Raw genomic sequence first — 21,147 nt, forward strand, 5'->3', positions numbered from 1 at the left:
GTATTGGAGTTTCATCTTCAGCATCAGTTCTTCCAATGAATATTCAGGACTGATTTTCTTTAGGATGGACTGGTTGGATCTCCTTGCAGTCCAAGGGACTCTCAGCAGCTCAGCCTGCAGCTCAGACTGCGGGGGCCGTAACACTTTTGCCTCCGTGAGCTGGCCTCCCTGGTGAGGGCTCTGAGCAGGAAGCCATCCTGGGGTTTCCCGAGCCTGGACAGAGCTCTGGACACAGTGAGAGGCCTGGCTGGAAACTCAGCTCCCCAAGCTCTGCAAACCCAGTGAGGCCCCTCCCCACTCAGGCGCCACGTCCTTCTCAGCACGCTGGGATGTGAGTCCGGCCTGTACTGCTCCCCAGGGCTGGGAGAGGATTGTTCTGCTTCCAGAAGAGTCAAGCTAACCTGTGCTCACCTTTCTCTTGAGGAGAATTCTCAGGCCAAAGAATCACTTTTTCTAGAAAGCAAAAGCAGGTGAGCTAAAGCTGCACCATTCCTGGCCTCTTCTACCTTCCCTCTTCACACACTGGGGTCTGGGATACCAGCCAGGCTGGCATGCCCACATGGTGAGGCCCCGTTGGGTCAGGGGAAATGTCCAGGAGATGCACATGGCTGTGATCCCATTGAGTTCCCCTGCTCATGCCTACTCTGTGCCTGGCACACATGGGCATCAATGAACACCTTCATTTTAATACTATTAATATTCTCTAATTCTTAGATAAGTACTTCCAACACCCAGACTCATTCCCTTTAAAGAGCAAAGGAGGAAGTTAGGAAAGGAGGGAGGGAGAAGATATTCCCAGCCTCTGTTCTTGACCTTGACCTTTGGCAACCTCTGCCCTTTTTGAGGTCCTGATTCTCCAATCTATGAGACAGGGGACCTGATGACCTTTCCCCTTGGACCGTCTAGGAGGCTATTACAATGTGGTTTCCCCAGAAGGGATGTCTCATCAAGCCCCCTCAACGGTCCTCCAGCTCTCTCTTCTGCCCCTGAATCTGACTCAGAGAGCTGAAAGAAGCCTTAAGACATGGGAGGTGGGAGTGGGCAGCCCAGTGGCTCCCACGAGGCCTGTTGTTGTTCAGTCGCTAAATTGTGTCCAACTTTTGCAACCCCATGGACTGTATCACGCTAGGCTCCCCCTGTCCTCTATCTTCCGGAGTTTGCTCAAATTCATGTCCATTGAGTCAGTGATGCTATCTAACCATCTCATCCTCCGTCACCCCCTTCTCCTTTTGCTTTCAATCTTTCTCAGCATCAGGGTCTTTTCCAATGAGTTGGCTCTTTGCCTCACGTGGCCAAAATATTGGAACTTCAGCATCATCGTCAGTCCTTCCAATGAATATTCAGAATTGATTTCCTTTAGGATTGACCAGTTTGATCTCCATGCAGTCCAAGGGACTCTGAAGAGTCTTCTCCAACACCACAGTTCAAGAGCATCAATTCTTCAGTGCTCAGCTTTCTTTATAGTCCAACTCTCACATCCACACAAGACTACTGGAAAAATCATAGCTTTGACTATATGGACCTTTGTGGGCAAAATGATGTCTCTGCTTTTGAATACGCTGTCTAGTTTGGTCATAGCTTTCCTTCCGAGGAGGAAGCATGTTTAACCCCCTTTTACAGTTGTGCCTAAGGAGGCCAGGATAGAAAGGATCTGCCTGTGTCAGGAGGATGTGGGGACACAGGGGAAGTCTTGCTCCTAGAACAGGGCCCCTCCGCTTTCTCAACGTGGCGGCCTTGGCAACACGTCATGGAAGAAGAGCTGTTAGATGGTGGAAAGCAGCTCCCTGGCAGGGAGAGGGGTCTCGGAGCAGGATGGGGGCAGCCTGGGTGGGGGCCCTGAGAGAGCAGGCAAGTGAGAGGGAGGGTCTGCATCTCTGCACCCCAGCTCCCACCCCTCCTCCACTGCTGCCTGATGAGGCAAGAGGCCCGTAGGCGGAAGCAGGAAGCCAGGAGGGACTGTGACAAGTCCCACTTCCTGCCTCACCCCAGAAAAGGGGAAGGTCCCAAGTGCGGCATTCACAGCCTCCCCTAGACGGGGTGAGGACTGGGCAGGATCGGGGTGGGGGGACAGGTTTCCCCCTCCACATTCCCCTGTCCCACGCTAGACATTCAGAATGGGGGGAGAGGCTGTGGGTGAGAAGACAGGGGGAGGAGAAAGGCCCAGGGGAGTATCAGCCCCAGAGGTTGAGCCGAAATTCTGCACTACTCCCTTGCGGCTCAGAGAGTCCAGGTAACTTCCTTAAGGTCGCAGAGCTAGTCAGTGATGGAGACAGGAGTTGCGGCCAGGTGGTCTTACTCCAGAGCTTATCTAGGAGGAGAGCCTCTGGTGAAATTCCTGGGCACCCCAGATTCTAGGATTCAAGGACTCAGAGCTCATCAATAGCCTGGATAGGGCAGGTTGCCGCCCCAGGGTCACAGTGACCCCACAATAGAACAAGGCAGGACCGCATCCCCTAGTCTCAGGGCATCTGGAGGCAGGAGGCCGTGGCTATGGAAAAGCGTTATCTCAGGGGGCCGGGCCCAGCCCTGCACCCTACCCGGCCCAGTACCTTGGCCCCGAGGCGCAGCTGGTCGATGGTGTTCTCGGCCTCGGCGTACTTGGTGAGGAGCTTGTGGTAGTCCTCCTGCGGGAAGCGGGGCAATGAAGTCACACACCAGGCCTCTGACCGTGAGATTCCCCCCACCCCAGGAACCCACTCCCCAGAGGGGGCCTCTGGGGGCCTCGGAGGGAAAGGGCTCAGTAGTGGCAGTTCAGCAGCCCCTTGCAATACAGACCCCATGGCCAAATTCTGGACGGTCGAAGGCCGCAGGACCACTCACCCACCAACCTGTCTATAGCCCTGACAGCGGTGACGGCCCCAGGGCCGGCTCACTGCGATGCATAATCCCGGTCGCAGAGAATCTCAGCTGCTTGGCTATCTATCTGAACTCCCTGCCTGCAAGTGTCTTCCCATGGCCCTACTCCCAGGAGTTAAGCAATATGTGCTTAGTAAGTATTTTTGAATGGCTGAGTGAATGAACCATCTAAGCGTCCATTGGTAGGAAAATAGAAGACTTGAAAATCACAGTTGCATTTGCTCAGAGTTACTACTCGCCATAAACAAAACTGAAGTGCTTCTTAAAACAAGTCATTACAGAGGAAAAGCAAAAAACAAGTGTCACTGGTTGCCTTAGAAGGTGGCCAGGGAACTGATGCATTGTTCTGAAAACTAGTCAGTAGAAGGACAGAATCCAGCATTTCTCTTGTCTTTTCCATGTGAATGAGACCTTGGTAACCAAATTGTTGATGAAGGAAAGTTTTATTTTATAGAAGATTACCAGCAAAAAAAAAAAAAAATGCAGGGTACTACCACTCTGTCACCCTCAGTGAAAGCCTGGATCAAGGTAATGACCATCAGTAGTCACTGACATCATGAATGAGACCAGCAGGCAGTCAACGCCTCCTGAAGGCACCATCTATGATGGGCTCTTGCCAAAAATCCCTACCCACGTGGAACTATGATCGGGGGGAATAAGCAAATGACTACAACCTGGAAACACTTCTAGTTCTAACTGGGCAAAACACAGGACAAAGAGGGTCAAGGAGACACATGAAAAGAGATCAGAGGGTGTATCATAAAACCCCAGAATGTGGGAGACTCTACAGGACAGAACTGGTTCCTTTAACAGATAAATTACACAGAAAAAAGAGATTTGGCAGAAAATGCAAAGAAGGGACTTCCCCGGCAGCCCAGTGGTTATGACTTTTTGTCTTCAAATGCAGGGGATTTGGGTTTGATCACCGGCTAGGAAGTTAAGATCCCACATACCTCTCAGCCAAAAAAAACCCAATAAACACTTTAAAAATGGTCCACATCAAAAAAAAAAAAAAAAAAAAAGCAAAAAAGGCAGAAGGTGATGGTGAGAAACTTGAGGGCACAACAACCAATACCCATCTGAGCCGTGTTTGGATCCTGATTCAAACAAACTGAAATAAACAAGCCATTTATGAGACAAAGGGGGAGATCTGAATACTGAGTGGACATTGGTTATTATTAAGGAATGGGCCTTAAGTTTTAGGTAGGCCGACGATTATCTTTAAGAGAGATTCCTTATTGTTGGACACACACACTAAAATATTTGAGGGTAAAATCATCTGATGCCTGAAATTTGCTTCAAAATACCCCAGGAGTAGCAGGTGAGAGGAGGAAGAGGTGAGGCCATTGATGAAAAACGTAGATATGGTTGTGTGATCGGGCTACGGGGGTTCATCATTGCTCTTTTCTCTCTTGTATGTTTCGAATTTTTCTTTGCAGGACTTGAAAACAAACACAGTCTATCTTTATAGCATGAGTGCAATCACTGCTTTTTTTTTTGAACAACGGGCTTGGGAGTATCTTCATCACTGCAGGTACAACACTCCCATCACGAGCAGGGGGCTCCTGGACGGGCCCCCCAGATCCCTCAGGCCCCCCCATCCTATCTAGCCTCCAACCCACACCAGCAGGCGCCTCGGGGTGGACATGAGTGAGGCTTACCTGGAGCTGATGGACAAGCTTGGTGGCTTGCTCAGGTGTCTGAAATTCTTGGGGCACGCTGGTTATGGGGTGGGTAGGAGGTGGGTTCTTTCCGGGGCAGACATCTCCGCTGCTCAGCAGCACCTCCCGCACAATCTCGGCAGGAGACTTGAAGATCAGTGGCTTGGCAGGGCCTTCAGGCAGCCTGCTGTGGCTCCGGGCCTTGGGGGGGCGGTAGCTCTCATCTTTGGGGAACTTCACCCGGGGTCCCACCTTGGAGAAATCAGGGAGTGGGTAGTTCAGCCGCCCCCGGCCGTACTTGGGGGCATCAGAAGATGAGTGGCCAGCCAGAGTGGCTCCCGGTCTGGGGGGTGGCCTCTCTTGCCGAGCTGGCCTAGGTGAGGGATTGAGAGGGCTGATGGAGCCGGTGAATCGGGAAGGGAGAGGCTTAGGTGATATCCGTGTCTGCTTCCAGGACTGGTCCCCGGGCTGTCTCCTCCATCGATTTGCAGGACACTGGAGGCTCTGGGTGGGTGGTGCTGAGGATCCCTGGAATTCCGTGGGCGTTGCCAGAGCAACGCTTCCTTCAGTTCTATCGTTTGGGTTGAGGAGGTGTTGGCTGGGGCTCTGGGCTGAAGTTTCTGCCAGGGCAGTGGGCTGGGGGACATCAGTCTCTCCTTCCCAGGTAGAATCCAGGTTGTCACTGGGGTGGTTGAGGCTCACAGTCCCACTGCTCCAGGACCTGGGCGAACTGAAGTCAACAGTTGGGTTGACCTCAGAATGTTCTGGAAGTTTGTCTCCACTGGCTTGTTTGCTAGAAGCCACCCAGCCTGCGGATTGACCCCAGTCCAGAGCGGTGGGGCTGGTGTTCCCATGGCCCCCTGAGCTGAGATAGGTCTCAAACCCCAACCTCGGGGAGCTCTCTCCAGCTTCCTGGACCTCAGGACCTTGCAGAGCCTCACTGGGCTCCTCTCTGGTCATGTCCATTTGAGGATCCTGCTGGGGGAGCCAACTGAGAGGCAAGTTGGAACTTTCTGGGCTGTCCTCATCCTCTTCTTCAGACTCTGGAAAGACACACCATGGCTTCGTTTACACTAGACCTGGACTCATCGAGTCCCACTAGGTCATCTCAACCCCTGGGCTTTCATTTTCTTAATATGGGATGACAGCAAGAAGCCCAGTAAATTCCCCCATATGGCCAAATACTTTCCTAATACCTCTTCTGATGGTCTCAAAGTTCCTCCAACCTCAATCCTCAAACCTGGTTGTCGCCCTAGTGTTTCTGGTCTCAGCAAATGGAAACATCACCCCATCCAGCTGCACAAGGCAGAAACCTGCAGGGTATCTTTGCCATTTCCCTCCCCCTAAACCCCACAATCCAACCTGTCACCTGCTCCTGTCCTGATTACCTCCTAGGGTGCTCTCAAACTCACCTACTGCCCTAAAGTCTAGAACCACCAGCTTTGCCCAAGCTGATATCCTCTCTTGCCTGGAACACTGTAGCAGCCACCAAATTATCTCATCCTCCATCTGAAAATTCACCAGTGTCTTCCTGTCGTTCCCAGGACAGAGCTGAGCCTTTAACGTGGGCCAAAGGTCGCTGTCTCCATCCCCCATTAGCTCTCCTGCTCCAGCTCTTTCCACCAACCCCCTCAGTCTTTCCCTGGTCTAGCCATGCCACATCCTCTCCTGCCACAGGGCCTCTGTACATGCTGACCCCTCTGGTAGGGTCCTCTCTCCCTCTGTTTGCCTAGTTAACTCCTATTTATCCTTCACACAGCTCAACCTTGACCTCATCAAGGCAGTCTTCTCTAACCTTCCTAACTTAGGTCAAACTCTCCCTTTTATAGGCTTTCACATGACTGAGTACCTCTACTTTGAAATACTTCTTACAGTGGAAGCTTTCTATTTATTTATACGATTGTTTCATTAATATTTTCTTCCCCCACTATACTGTAAGCTCCATGAGGACAAAGATACCCTCTGCTTTTATTTACTATTGTATTTGCAGAGGAAGTACTCAATATTGATTGACAGAATAGAAAGAAGGAAAGAAGGAAGGATGAAAGGAGGAGGGATAAAAGACAATAATGCATGCCAAACTCCCCAAAAATGGATAGTTGTTGAAATTATTATACAGTAGGTGCTCAGGAAATATCCATTCATCCATTGATCCAACCATCCATCCTTCCAATCATCCATCCATCCACCTATCCACCCACCCACCCATCCATTTACCCACACATCTACCTATCCATCCATCCATCCACGTATCCACTACCCACTCACCTATCAACCACTCACCCAATCATCCATCTATTTATCCACCTATCTGCCTATCCACCCACCACCCGTTCATCTCTCCATCCATCCATCCATCCATCTATCCATCTATGCATCATTCATGAAGTCAATGTTTATTGAACACTTACTCTCTCCTAGACTCCACGGGAACCTCTGGCACAGATCCAGAGTTTCAGGAGATACAGTCTGGGTACCACCAATTACAGACTCTCTGCTCTGGCAGATGCACCTTTGCCATAATCCTTATGTCACTCCTTGCTCCCCCATGCTCTTTCCTCTAGCCTGGGCACTTCTCTATCTTTCCACTCCTTAAAATCCCCTTTAGCAAGCCTCTCTTGTTTACTGCAGCACCCTTGAGAGAGGTTAAGTAACTTGCCCATGCAGTGGCTCAGAGCAGTTCTGGACTTAGAAGCAAGGTCCCAGCTATGAAGGCAAGTTAATCTCTGCTGATGGGGAACGTGCGGTGGGATGAAGAGGTCGGACTTTGGAACCAGGCAGCCGTGGGCTCATTCCTGGCTTTTCTGACCCCTCACAGGGTGCCATGGACAAGAAGTTGACCGCCGTGGCGATCTTTGTCTGGAGGCTAATCTCTCCTACCGGCAGAAGGTGGTGAGTGAAGGAGGAGGCACGGTTTGCGCCCTGCCCAGCCCTGTGCCTGGGGCACAGTAAGGACACGGACGTGGCAGCAGCTGTTACGGCGCAGCAGGGGTCACCACATGACCTCAGGAAGGGATACCACTCGCCGTTCCCTGAGGACAGCTCAGAAATGGCTCCTGAGTGGGTAGCTGTGGGCAAACCCCACTTTACACAGACCTGGCCTGAGGAACCTGGGGTCACTGCACAATCTGCTATCAGCCTGATGGCCTCTCTGACATCCATGAGGGCCTACCTGATTGCAGAATCCTAAGACAGGGGTGTTTCATTCATATTCAAGTGCAGTAGGCGCAACGTAATCAAGCTCAATGGTATTATTACTCCCATTTCACAGATGGGGAAAATCAAGCTTCAGAGAGGAGAAAGGACTTGCTGAGCCAAGCTAGGAATTTAGTCTCAGTTGTTCTTGATGCAAAGAGAACGGTTATTTTAGAAAACAAGGGAAGCCATCATTCTCATTGCTAACTGGGATTTTTAAAAATTGTAAAAATGGGCATAACCCCTGAACCAGGCAATTAAAATTATCAAGGTTATTATCAAATCAGGTGTGCAAAGATAGACTAATGACATACCTCTGCATTATTTGTAATAGCAAAAAACTAGAAACTACCCATTGCTCAGCAGTAAGAGGATTAGCTCAAGCAACTACAGAATAACCACACTGTGGAATTCCTAAGCAGACATTAAAAATGATTTGTGGAGGAATATTTGATAAGCTGGGAAATCGTTCACATTCGTTAAGTTACAAAAAAGCAAGATACAATCTAGCTTGTAGAATGTTCCATATTCATATATATATATTCACACATATGAAAAAGAGCAGCTATCTGGATGATGAGTAATTTTCCGTCTTTTTCTCTTTTTGTTTGAATTTTCTGATTTTTCTGCAATAGGAAATATTGTTTATATTATTTAAATCTTTAAAAACTTTTAAATTATAGGCTTCATAAGTGGATAACCAACAACGTCCTACTATGTAGCACAGGGAACTCTACTCAAAGTTATGTGGCAGCTGGATGGGAGGGATGTCTGGAGGACAAAGTATACATGTATATGAATGACCGAGTCCCTTCGCTATCCACCTGAAGATATCACAACATTTTTAATCAGCTATACTTCAGTATAAAATTAAAAGCTAAAAAAAAATTTTAAGCATAGACTTCATAGATTTTAATTTAAAAAATTTCTGAAACTCCACACTCACTTCCCGCCTCCCTCCCGCCAGAAGGTGGGATGTTCGGGGTACCACTGTGGCATTGCAGGGGAGTCAGCCTCACCTGCTTCTGCAGACTCTCCAGATTCGAGATCCTGGCACCCGGCAGGCTGTGAGTCTGGGCCCCACTTCAGTGGCTGCAGGCACTGCTGGGCCCGGCGGAAGTCCTCCAGGAGCTCGGGGCTGGTCGCGGTGGGAAAGGGCCCCTCGTCTTCTGAGCTGCATGTGCCCCTCCCATCAGCATCCTTTCCCTTTTCAGCCCAGGCCCAGCGCCGCCGCTGGGGCCCCTTCCCCAGGCCCAGTTCGACCCACTGGACCTCTGTTCCAGAGCTGGCCATTGGGCCTGGCCTGCGTCTCACCTGGGCCCCTTCATCTTCAGGAGGTGGAGCTGACCCTATGGGCACCAAAGTCCCCACTGCCCGTCTCAGCACCAGCCATCCTGCTTGTGGCCTGTCGGGGACACAATCAAAGGGAGACCATGAGTCCTTAAACCCCCTCCTGTCTTCAGGAGCAGGAATCAGCAGCAGGAACTTTGCAATCAGAAGCCCTGGTTCAGTCCTGGCCTCCAGCCTTTTGAAGCTGCGTGACCTTGGCCCAATCATTCCACCTTGGATTCCTTCATCAGTAAAACTGGGGTAATAATTCTTCTTTCCCTAAAGAGTTTTGTAAAATGAACTGAGATCCGGGATAAGGAGCCCAGACGTCGGCAAATGGCAGTGCTCTGACTGTGCCAGGGTCCCCACGTGGGCTCTGGGGCACAGGCCCTGCTCACGTGAGAACTGAGGGCCCAGAGGTAGCAGACAAACAACTGGCAACTACAAATCCAAGTGAGAGTGATGGGGAAGCCCAGGAGGGATCCCAGGGGTCCAGAGCTGGCTCAGGAGGGATCCCAGGGGTCCAGAGCTGGCCCAGGAGGTCAAGATGGGTCCCATGTAGAGAGCATGTCCTCTGGGAAACTTCCCGAGCACCCTCGGGTACGAATCAAGACTGGGAGTGAGGGAATGGTGAAAATATTATTCCGGTACCCCAGATAATTGAAAACAGGGACTCAGATGAATACAGTATACACACTTTCCTAGCAGCACCATTTGCAGCCACCAAAAGGTAGAAACAACCCAGACGACCATCCATGGATGAATAGACAATCGAGATGTGCCCCATCCACATGGAGGAATATCATCCAGCCATGAAAAGGAATGAAGCGCTCACACACGCTATAGGGATGAACCTCCAAAACAGGATGCTAAGTGAAAGAAGCCCAACACAAAAGGCCACATACTGTACGATTCTGTCTATATGGAATATGCACAATAGGTGAATCCACAGAGATAGGAGACTAGCGCTCTTAGCTGGGGCAGCAGGGAGTGACTGCTGAGTGGACATAGGTGTCCTTTTGGGGTGATGAAAATGGCTTGGAACTAGATAGCAGTGGTTGCACAACTTTATAAATATACTAAATGTTGCTGAGTTGTTCACTGGAAAGTAGTTAGATTCATGTTGTGAATTTCACCTCAAGTGGAAAAAAAAAAAGGGCATTCCAGGCAGGGGACCATCAAGTACAAAGGCCTGGAGGCAGGAGGGGGCACATGGACGTGATTTCCTGATGGCTGAGCTATTGCGGGCAGGGGCGAGGGCTCTGAGAACAGACAGTGTGGGCATGAGACGTGATGATCAGACCCGGGGGGGCCTCTCGGGTCCTGTTCAGGAGTTTGCAGCATATCTCTGATTTGGGAGAGCACCCAGAGGTGTAGTTAGAAGTTTCACTCCAGCTGCTTGGGGAGAATGAACCAGAAGGGAGAGCCTGGCTACTGAGGGAGCCGTGGCAAGGGAAGGATGGCTGGAGAAGAGCTCCTCAACGCCTGCCTTCTCTCGTCTCCTCTTTTCCCTCTTCCCTTCTTCCCTCCCATCTCCTCTCCTCTCCTGCTATGGCCAACACCCCCCAAACACTCCCTCTGAGTCCTGGAAACACAAAGTTGACAGAGCAGTGGCTTGGTCCCAACCAAGGAGCTCCTGCAAAGGACCCACTCTGCAGATGGGGAAACTGAGGCCCAGAGCACAGAGGGGCCTTGCCTGAAGCCATGCACAGGTCAGGACGAGGCTGTCATGAGAGGTCACCTTGCAGCTTGGGTCCTGGCTCTTCCCTCTGTACCCTGGGGACAGTGAGAATAACTCCAGGCCTCTCAGGACAGACTTATCTGTGTTTGTCCCTGCAGCCTATAGAGCGATCGGGCCCTAGTCAGAGCCTTGGTTTTTACTGTTGAGAAAAGCCAGCAGGCAACGATTTCTAGAGAGTCCCCCAGGGATCAGCGCAGCCCGAGAAAGGGCTGGCGTAGGAACGGGGAATAACACTGCTCCCTCTCTGGTCTCAGGGTCCTCACCCTCTTCCCCTGACCCAGCTGTCTTCCCTCCTCCTCGAGTGTCCCCCAGATCACCCTGGAGACCTCTGCGTGATCCCCACCACACAGGCTGGACCCTCTGTGTGCCAGCCCAGACAAGACGCTTTACTGCCTGTCCTCGATCTGTTCCCACTCCGAACAGGGAAGGAGGTCAAAAGAAAAATAGTTTTCAAATGAGAAAACTAGACCTCAGCATGGGATAGTGACGTGGCCGAGACCACCCAGCTGGTTAGTGACAGCAAGATTTGCAACTGTCACTTGCGGACACAGCGGGGGAAGGAGCGGGTGGATGGATTCAGAGAGTAGCACTGAAGCGGGTATATTACTATATATAAATGAGACAGCCAGTGGGAAGTTGCTGTAACACAGGGAGCCCCACCTGTGCCCTGTGACACCCTAGCGGAGTGGGATGGAGCTGGGCGGTGGGAAGGAGGTTCAAGAAGGAGGGGACGTGTGTCTACTCATGGCTGGCTCATGTTGTTGTATGGCAGAAACCAACACGGTATTGTAAAGCAGTTATCCTCCAATTAACGTTTTTTTTTTAAAGAAAAGAATTTGTAAAAATCAACTTTGGCCCAGTGAGGGGCCAATTTTTTTTTTAAATCACACACTCACCATTAAAAATATATTTGCTCATATACCTAAGACATATGTAATTCTTATAACATTATCCACATGAATTCTCACATGAACACATGTCAAAATATATGTCTATATCTATATCTATATCTTATCTATATCTATACATAAACTGAATTTTTTAAAGATCCCATAGAAAACAAACATTTGAAAAGGAGGTTCTAATCCTTGCTCCTTCTACCCTCTTGGGGGGCCTGTACCCCTCTTGGAAATTCCTGATAACTTGCACGCTCATACAAGAGGCTGATTCACTTTGCCGTATAGCAGAAACGAACACAACAATGTACCGCAATTATACTCCAATTAAAGATAAAAGACAAAACAAATAAATAAATAAATAAAAATAAAAGACAAAAAAATAAACAATTTACTTGTTTTGCCTAATAGTAATAAAAACTCAAGGGGAAAAAAAATCCTCTAAGAATGCAGAGCCCTAGATTGACCCAAAGAGAGCTGGATTCCAGGGCCTGGGACAGAGTCCAGGAATCTTCATTTTAAACAGCTCTTCAGGTAAGGCCGCTTCTTTGCCCTTGACTAGAATTCTTGCCTGGAGAGTCCCAGGGGCAGAGGAGCCTGGCGGGCTGCCCCCTATGGGGTCGGACACAACTGAAGCGACTTAGCAGCAGCCGCAGCAGGCCTTCCGGACCCTGCTACTGGCAGGTGTAGGAGGTGCTAAAAGCCGTTGCTTTTCTCTTTTTGAAACTTCTGCCAAGGAAGGGGGTGGGGAGGCATGTGGGGTTTTTTTGATGCTTTAAATGGCTTTTTTCTAGCCATGCCACAGAGCAGCCTGCCCAATCACAGAGGCCTCGGGTGCACAAAGAGGAACATCCTGTCTCCTGGGATGACTCAGTCATGGCAGAAATCTCACTGTGACTAGGGGTAACCTCCTGTCAGAGGCAGCTGCGGTCACTGGCTGGATTTTTGCACATGTTCCCCAGGCCCCCAAACCTGTGAGCCTTTCATGAGCAACACCCCTGCCTTTCGCGCAAGCCACAGGCTCCAGGACCGGTCGGTCAGTCAGTCAGTCAACACACACACACGAGTGTCCATCACATGCGGACTTCACGCTGGGCCAGGACAGTCATTCACTAGGCAACCGAGAAAGAGAAGTAGGCAGGGGTCCAGAGACAAGCTTCTGGGCTTCGTGCAGCTGCTCCACCTTGGACAGCTGGGCTTAGGTTTTCTCACCAAGATGGAGAAAATGCCACCTGCCTTTCCACCATGGGAGGCGGCACCCTGTGAGGGTGGTCTGGGAGGCTGGGGCTGCGATAAGAGAACTTTGAGTTTACTGGTTGACTTGTTAGCTTCTGAAGACCACGGACTCAGAACTCTCAACCCCCTCCTCCTCCCTGAGGTCCTACTTCAGAATAGCAAAGATATTAACATAGATTGAGTGCCCAGTGGGTGCAAATTAACTTGAAAAAAAAAAACAAACCCTGGGACTTCCCTGGCCATACAGTGACTGGGATTTCACCTTCTAGGGTGCGGGTTAGAACCCTGATTGGGGAGCTAAGATCCCGTGTGACTCTAGGCCAAAAAGCCAAAACATAAAACAGAAGCAATATTGTAACAAATTCAATAAAGACTAAAAATTGTCCACATCAAAAAAAAAAGTTAAAAAAGAAAACCAACCCTGTGATCTACTGTGTGCCAAGCACTGCACAATGCATGAGGAATACAGACGTGAGTAAAAGCGTTCCGAAGTTTCAGACGGGGGTACAGAAGGGTTATTGTTGCAGCAAGCCTGAAGCTGGGCCTGAGAGACAAAGGATTTGGAGGAAGAAGAATGAGGAAGGGCATTATAGGCAGAGGGAACGTACAGGCAAAGGTGCAGAGGTCTGAAAGGGTGAAGAGAGGTTGCCTGAGGGCTACGGCAGGGGCCCCTGACTGAGGGCCAAAGGCAGGGGGGTCCTAGTCAGCCTCCGGAGGGCCCAGAGCGGCTTCCGAGGGGCGGTGCGGTTGGGAGGCTGAGCGCGGGAGAGCCCCAAGGAGCATTCAGTCTCCTCAAGAGCTGGGCTGTCCTTGGGGGGCCCTGCCAGCCCTGGGGGAGCTAGCCCCAGAAGGCAGCGCCAGCCACTTCCCGCGTCTTTGCTGCACCTCCTCCCAGCCGCTCAGACGGTAAAACGTCGGTCTACAACGCGGGAGACCCGGGTTCGATCCCTGGCTCGGGAAGATCCCCTGGAGAAGGAAATGGCAACCCACTCTAGTACTCTTGTCTGGAAAATCCCATGGACGGAGGAGCCTGGTGGGCTACAGTCCATGGGGTCGCAAAGAGTCAGACACAACTGAGCGACTTAACTTTGCTTTCCTACCCTTCCCTGCCGCCACTCCACCTCTCGCCTGGCCCCGCTGAGGGTCTGTGAGCCCCTGGTGGTGTCTGTCCACTTCCCGAGGGGCTCAGTCACCCCCACGGGGCGTCTCTGTCCCCTTAGTCCAAAAGTGAAGACCCTTCCCTTCACGGCTCCGGCCCCAGGGTCTGCTCTGCCAACTTCAGCCGCACAGCCCACCTCTGCGCCCCCCGCTGCCCTCCCAAGCCCTGTGCTGCCCTCCAAAGCCCTGTACTGCCCAGCCAGGGCTCTCCGAGGAGCCCCCGGCCCCCACCCAGTCCCTGACATCTCCCAGATGTAGAAGCTGAGCTAGAGAGAGGCGGCCGGCTTTCACAAGACCTTGCGGCCCGGAAGTGCGGCCAGGGATGGAAACCCAGGGCTTGCGACTCCGAAACCAAGTCCATCAGACTCGGCGGGGCAGTGAGAGGGAGGGGAAGGAAGCCCCCTCCGCCCTTCACCCAGGGGCTGGGCCTCTCCGACAAGGCAGGGCTTTTGAGCTCACAGCCCCCTACTCAGCTGCCCCCCGTGACTAGCCGGCAAGGCACAGACCAGCTGCTAGCAAGGGGGTTCCTGCCAGCTGTGTAGAAATGAGTTCCCTGAGTTCACCAGCCCACCTTCCACGCCGGATGCGCCCCCTGCCCGTCGGCGGCAGTAGAGGGCGAGGAGAAAGAGGAGAGATGCCCCCTCGCTGCTGTGGACTCTCGTTCCACCAGTCTGAAGGGCTGGGTCTGGGTCTGGGGGCCCCTCCCTGGCTTCTCTCCCTGTCCTTGCACAGCAGAAGGGCCACTCTCTAGTGGGGACCCCCCCCCACCAGCTGCCTCCCGGCTGCTCCCCATCCCTGCATCATGTCCGAAGCCCCTTAGCAGCCCATGGGACGAACTCGCCATGTGCAGAGGAGTTCTTGGGACCAGCGCTTGCCCAAGTTCACCAAGATCAGAATCAGAGCTCAGGCTGGGATCCAGCATTAGGAGGCTTGAGGAAATGCCCCCCCAAATCCACCCCTGCCCCAAGGGGGGCTGGGCTCCCCGAAGCCGCAGAGAACTAATACGGCTGCTACAGCTGCCACTTCCTGGCTGGGCTGGTCCAGATGCCTGGACTGTCCCAGAGAGCCTGTGACTGGCCCGTCCAGGGGGAAGGCGGCTCCTCCGATCCCCCCACCCCACCCCGCCCTCCTCTGCTCCCTCACCTCTCTCAGGCTCCACCACCATCCTGCTGGCCCAGGCTCAGGGGACCTGCATGTGAGGTCTTTGTTCCAAACCTGGGGAGCCCCCTGTCTCCACGGCGCCCTGGCCCGCCTCCAGGCCGCTCTGCCAGCCCCAGCCGCGGCTCACAGACAAGCATCGCTCCCCACCTCTCCCCGCCCCTGCTGTGGCTGAGGCCGCCTTGCCTCGGCAGGAAGCGCCCAGCCTGATTTCCTACAAGTGTTTCTCAGAAGGAGGGGGTTTGTCTGTGTGCAGAGTAAGAGGGAAGAGAGGGAGCTTAACCCCTTGCAGGCCCTCTGTGGGTTGGCACCGCTCAGGAAAGGACTTGAAGAAACTTCCAATGTCAGAGCTTGGGACCATCTCCACCAGAGTACAGACTGGGGACAAAAAGGCCCAGAGAAGGTCAGAGACCTGGCCAAGGTCACACAGCATGCTGAGCCTGGAAGGAGGCCTCCAGGAGCCTCAGCCCTCTAAGAGCTTTCTGCACAGCCCCTGCTCTCCAGATCATGACCTTGTTCAAAGCCCTCTCACTGGGGCACAATGCCCATCTGTACAATGGGAGCCTAGGCTGGGACTGGATGGGAATGGGAGCCAGATGCTTGCTTGGCACCCTTCCAGACCTTCGAAGTCTGTGGGATGAACTCATCATGTGCAGATAAGGACATCCCAGGCACTAGCATTTGCCCAAGTTCACTGAGATCAAAATCAGAGATCAGGTTGGGATCCAGCTAGGATACTCTGGCCTGTCTGCCAATATGTGATCCAATACCTCAGGGAGGCTGCAATGATTCCTGCCATCCCACCCACTGTCCTCATCCCAAGCTGGGCCTGTAATTAAGAGGGGTATTTTCCAGGCATCATGGAGGTAGAGAACTGGCTGATTGCTGGTCGAACTGAATTTCACTGGCAGGGTACAAGACAGGCCAAGCCCTGGCTCCACTAGACACAGACAGTAAACAAACATGGAGAGACAGAGAGGGTGACATGAGATGAAGATCCATATCCCAGGCTGCTTTCAGTACCACTGATGCCTGGGTTCACCCAGAGTAACAGCATCAGTCTGGGCATCCGTGATTTTAATGTGTCCCAGGTGACCGGAATGTGTGGTCCTGGTAGCCAATCTGTGGGTCAGAGGGTCATGTGTTGGGGCAAAGAGCTTGGGGGCGGCCAGGAGGGTCTTTGTGAGAAGGTGACATTCAAACAGGGGACCAGAAGGAAAAGATGGGCAGGGGTAAGCCACAAGAAGGGCTGAAGGTAGAGTATTTTGGAAGGACGAGTGCAGAGGGCAAGGTGGGAACCAGTCTGTGGCTCCCAGCCCTGGCCCTGCCCAGGATCCAGGGATTCTGATTCAGGAAACAGAAAGAAAAAGGAGACAATATGGCCTCTGTATTGTCCAAAAATCCCTCCAATTAGTGCTGGTGAGCAGCCAGGTTTGGAACCTACCCATGTAGGACAGAAAAATGCATTTTACAGACAGTTCGGACCTGGCTTCAAATCCAGGTCCCACCTTTCTTGAGAACTCTGTGACCTTTGAGCTTTCACCTGTCCAAGCCTCAGTTTCTTCATTTATAGAACAGGGATAAGAAGAACAGCCGCTCCGCAGGACTGCTGCCAAGATCCAATGAGGTAACATTTGCAAAGTGCAGAGCCCCGGGGCTTGGAACAGGCACGTGAGAAGGAATGAATGAATTCTCCCAAGGTCAGTTTGTATCCAGCAAAGCTAGAACTGGGTGCCCTCATCCCAGTAATCACCCCATCCCCTCCCCTGCCTTTTTCTCACATCTGGGGGGCGGGGTCTACCCGCAGCCTCAGCCAAAGGTGGAACGGAGCCAAATCCTAATAAGGCTCCTCCCTGCCAGTTCTGGTGACCATGTGGGCCATTGTGTGAGGGGCGGGCTCCCCTGACACCCCGTCACTCACTCACTCTCCCTCCCTGGCCATTAATTCAGGCAGCACTGCCATCAAAACGCCAGGTGGCTGCTGCTGCCAGGCATGCCCTGCGGCCCCTAGATAACCCCCAACCCCCACCTTAGAAGCAGCCGCCGAACCCCAAGGGAGACAGCCCCTGTGGGCTCTGTCCCATCTCCCTGACACCCTGGGCTTACCAACCCTTCTCCCTGTCTTTGCTTGCGTGGTTCGCTCTGCCAGCACACCATCTCCAACCACAGGCCGAATCCTACTTAACCAAACCGAGCTCGTTCATTATATGGTTACCCTGGCACCACCCCAGGCTTCCCTGGTGACGCAGATGGTAGAGAATCTGCATGCAATGTGGGAGACCTGGGTTTGATCCCTGGGTCGAGAAGATCCCCGGGAGAAGGGAATAGCCGCGAACACTCACTTTTCGAACCCACCCTTCTGTACGCAGCGTGGCCCCCATCTTTGACTCAAGTGTGCAGGCCAGAACCGACCATCATGCTGGACACTTACCCCTCCCTTACACCCCGTAACCAATCCATCATCAAGTCCTAGTGATTTTATTTCCTAAATCTCACTGGAATCCATCCCATCTCTGCATCCCTACGTGGCCTCTTGCAACAGCCTCTCCTGAAAAGTCCATGGATCAATCTCTCCAGGCCCTTCCGAACCACTGTACCAAGAGCTCTTTGCAAAACGGAAGTGTCCAAACACAGCCCTTCTCTGCTTAAAACATTGTGCTAAGCTGCCCACTGTTCTGAGAAAGAAGGTAAAACTCCACAGCTAGGCTGCCACTCCGACCTCTTCGTCTTCAGCATGCTTGGGGGACATGGGGAGCTCCTGGGTGTCCCTGGGACACACGTACAGTGCTCCCCCTCTTCACTCAACCCCACTTCTTCTCCCTGGTGACCTGCAGACAGCCTGCAGCTCCCAGAACCATGTGCCCTCTTGGGGACTTGCCATTTGGAATGAGACGTTGGGTCTGCTTCCCAGGTGGCGCTAGCAGTAAAGAATCTGCCTGCCAATGCAGGAGACACAAGAGACATGGGGTCGGGAAGATCCTCTGGAGGAAGTGGCAGCCCACTCCAGTATCCTTGCTTGGAAAATCCCACGGACAGACGAGCCTGGCAGGCAAGCCTGTAGGGTCGCAGAGAATCGGACGTGACTAAGCACTGTCTGCCCGACACCTGGGGGCTCTGTGAAGGGCACCACTACATCCAGCGCCCAGCACAGCCCCTGGCCCACAGGAGCAGCACTGCGAACGCCTGCTTAGAGGATCTTCTGAATCCAGCCTGACGTCCCAGCCTTGTCTGTGGCCCTCACAGCCACCACCCACTGAGGCCGACGTGACAGCCCCAATGTACAGGTAGGTGAACAGAGGCCCCAAGAGCCACAACAACTTGCCCACAGTCACCAAGCTGGTGAGTGCCGCTGGAGATTCAGACACGCAGAGACCCAAGTCTTAACAACCATGCTTGGGGCTCACACTGTATATACTGTGGGGATCACTAATAATCCAGGCACCAGAAAATCAGGAGGGGAGTTTGTAACCAGCAAATTGCAACTCACTGAGAAGGCAATGGCACCCCACTCCAGTACTCTTGCCTGGAAAATCCCATGGACGGAGGAGCCTGGTGGGCTGCAGTCCATGGGGTCGCGAAGAGTCGGACAAGGCTGAGCGACTTCACTTTCACGTTTCACTTTTATGCCTTGGAGAAGGAAATGGCAACCCACTCCAGTGTCCTTGCCTGGAGAATCCCAGGGATGGGGTCGCACAGAGTCGGACACGACTGAAGTGCCTTAGCAAGTCAATGTTCTGACTTTAAAAGGAGGCTCTGGTTCCTCACAAAGCCTTTCGGTTTTCTAAAGTCCTTTTCTCATCCTTCATAGCACTAGATGCTTGAGAAACACCTTGGGAAATGGGCAGGAGGATATGATTCCATCGCATGCATCAGGAAAACAGAGGCCCAGAGACGGGTCAGAAACAAAGGCGCAAACACAGACCTTTGGCCCCTGGTGCCAGGGCTCGAGTTCCTTCATCAGAAAGGCACGCTTGGAGAACTGTGTCTGCACCAGCCAGCTCTCACCACAGGAGCCCAGCTAGCCCGGGCCATTTGTTCCCTCAGCCCCTGGGTCACAATGCTCCAATGTCCCGCTGGCTATTTCTCACCCACACTCCCTACTCTCTGCCTCCACAATCATTCTTAAGCCCCACCTAAATGCCTGGCACGTTAATCAGACTGGAAAGTGAATCTCTTTCTTCAAGTCTTCCGGTGCCTCCCAGGACACAGCACAGGACATGGCCCAGGATCCAGACGGGCGTTGCTGGCTGACGTGATGAGCCCTGACAGTAGCCTCTTTACATGATGTCCCGAGGCCCATGGGGTACGGGGGACCACCAGACTTCTCAGGCATCCTGAAGGAAACCGTGGCTGTTAATTCATCCTCAGTCCCTTCTTGAGCTCTCCCCTTCCCTGGGGAAGAAGTGAAAACCCACCCTGAGGTCACCCACTCCTTCCTGCCCAGGTTGCTGAATTTGCTCCCATCGTTAAAATCCACAGGGGTGAGGAGGCAGGAGAGACTTTCAGGAGTGGACCCGGAACTGATGGAAGCATGGCTTGGGAAGTGGAGACCCAGTTTCAGCCTGAGTGATGCTGGACAAAAGCTTTTCCCTCTCTTAGCTCTGGATCCTCGAGGCTTAATGGGATTCTCTCTGAGGTTATCAGAGTGACCTTCTATCATGAAATCTCCTGGGTTCTTTGATCCCGCTTGCCCACACAGGCAGAAACACTAAGCTGATGGGAGGCTGTGAGGAGCGGGGTTCAGGGCACATGAGTTTTGTGAATAATCAGAGGCCTCCAGGGTCTCTCTTGGAAGTTGTGTGGCCTTAGACAAGTCACTTAACTTCTCTGAACTCCAGATTCCTTATCAATAAAATGGAGCTTTCCAGGATCTTTGGTCAATTAGACTACACACCCTAAAGCCATGGCCAATGCCTAGTTCGCACAGAACTCATGAATAAATGACTCTGGACATATCTATGAAATGGCTTTATGGCCTGCTCCCTACAGGACCAGTTTAACTTTCCTGGCTCTCCTAATATTAGCCACAGATCAAGCTCTGAGTCCTTTACACAAAAGGCAACAGCCAGCCCTTCTGACCAAGTGGAGAGAAATGCTGCTAACTCCCAGGGATTCTTCTCCCTGTGGCCCCCAAACCTGGTCTGGGGATCACTGACCCAGCTAGAACCTGTGTCCTCACCCTGAATCATTTAGGAGGAGAAGAAAGGTCTTCCTCAGCCAACTAAAACACAGGTTATAAAGGAGAGTGTACTCATATTGAGGAAAACACACTCATGCTCACACACTCACACACACACACTCAAATTTATCTTCCACGGAAAGAGTTCAACAACAAAAAAATGTGCATGTGCTGGGAACACATTGCTAACAGCAAAATTTTATTGTGCATCTATTACATAAAGGTCCTTCCGTGGATTAGAAACTCATTATTTAATCCTCACACCAATCCAAGGAGGCAGGAATTATTATACCCATGTCCCAGGAGAGGAAGCTGGGTTTGAATCAAATTGTCTGAAACCAGACAGTACAATCTAAATCACTTTGCAACTGAATCTTACAGTGGGTAGAAAGGTGGGAAACAATCTCAGTATCCAATAACGGGAGATCATTAAAAAGATGAATGATGGTATTTCCACTCAAAGAAGTATTATGCAGCAATGAACAGTTATATTGTAGAAGAATATAAAGTAATGCAAAAAAACTGTCATATGTTAAGTGAACAAGCCAGTTAGAAAATAATAAATATCTAATTTGAGTCCATTAAAGAAAAACACAGCAAAATATAGAAGAAATGTAGGGAAGGAGGGAAAGAGGAAAAGAGAGAGTGCCTCCAAAATGTTTACAATAATTATTACTAGGTAGAAAATGAAGGCAAATTCACTCTTTTTCCTTATGTGTATTTTCTGAAAATAACAGC

General features: G+C 51.8%; 1 protein-coding gene across 1 annotated transcript in view; it reads right to left on the bottom strand.

Moving 5' to 3' along the window:
- AKNA (AT-hook transcription factor) overlaps positions 1 to 15,326 on the bottom strand; it is a 46,850-nt gene extending 31,524 nt beyond the window's left edge. The window contains exons 1-4 of the mRNA XM_065947213.1: positions 15,216 to 15,326; positions 8,732 to 9,117; positions 4,518 to 5,560; positions 2,550 to 2,624 (exon numbers count right to left, since the gene is read on the bottom strand). Coding sequence (XP_065803285.1) covers positions 2,550 to 2,624; positions 4,518 to 5,560; positions 8,732 to 9,005 — 1,392 coding nt within the window. The 5' untranslated portion in view covers positions 9,006 to 9,117; positions 15,216 to 15,326. The remainder of the gene's footprint in view (positions 1 to 2,549; positions 2,625 to 4,517; positions 5,561 to 8,731; positions 9,118 to 15,215) is intronic.
- Between the last annotated feature and the right edge of the window lie 5,821 nt (positions 15,327 to 21,147).

The sequence above is a fragment of the Muntiacus reevesi genome, chromosome 10, assembly GCF_963930625.1.
Source record: "Muntiacus reevesi chromosome 10, mMunRee1.1, whole genome shotgun sequence".
NCBI lineage: Eukaryota > Metazoa > Chordata > Mammalia > Artiodactyla > Cervidae > Muntiacus > Muntiacus reevesi.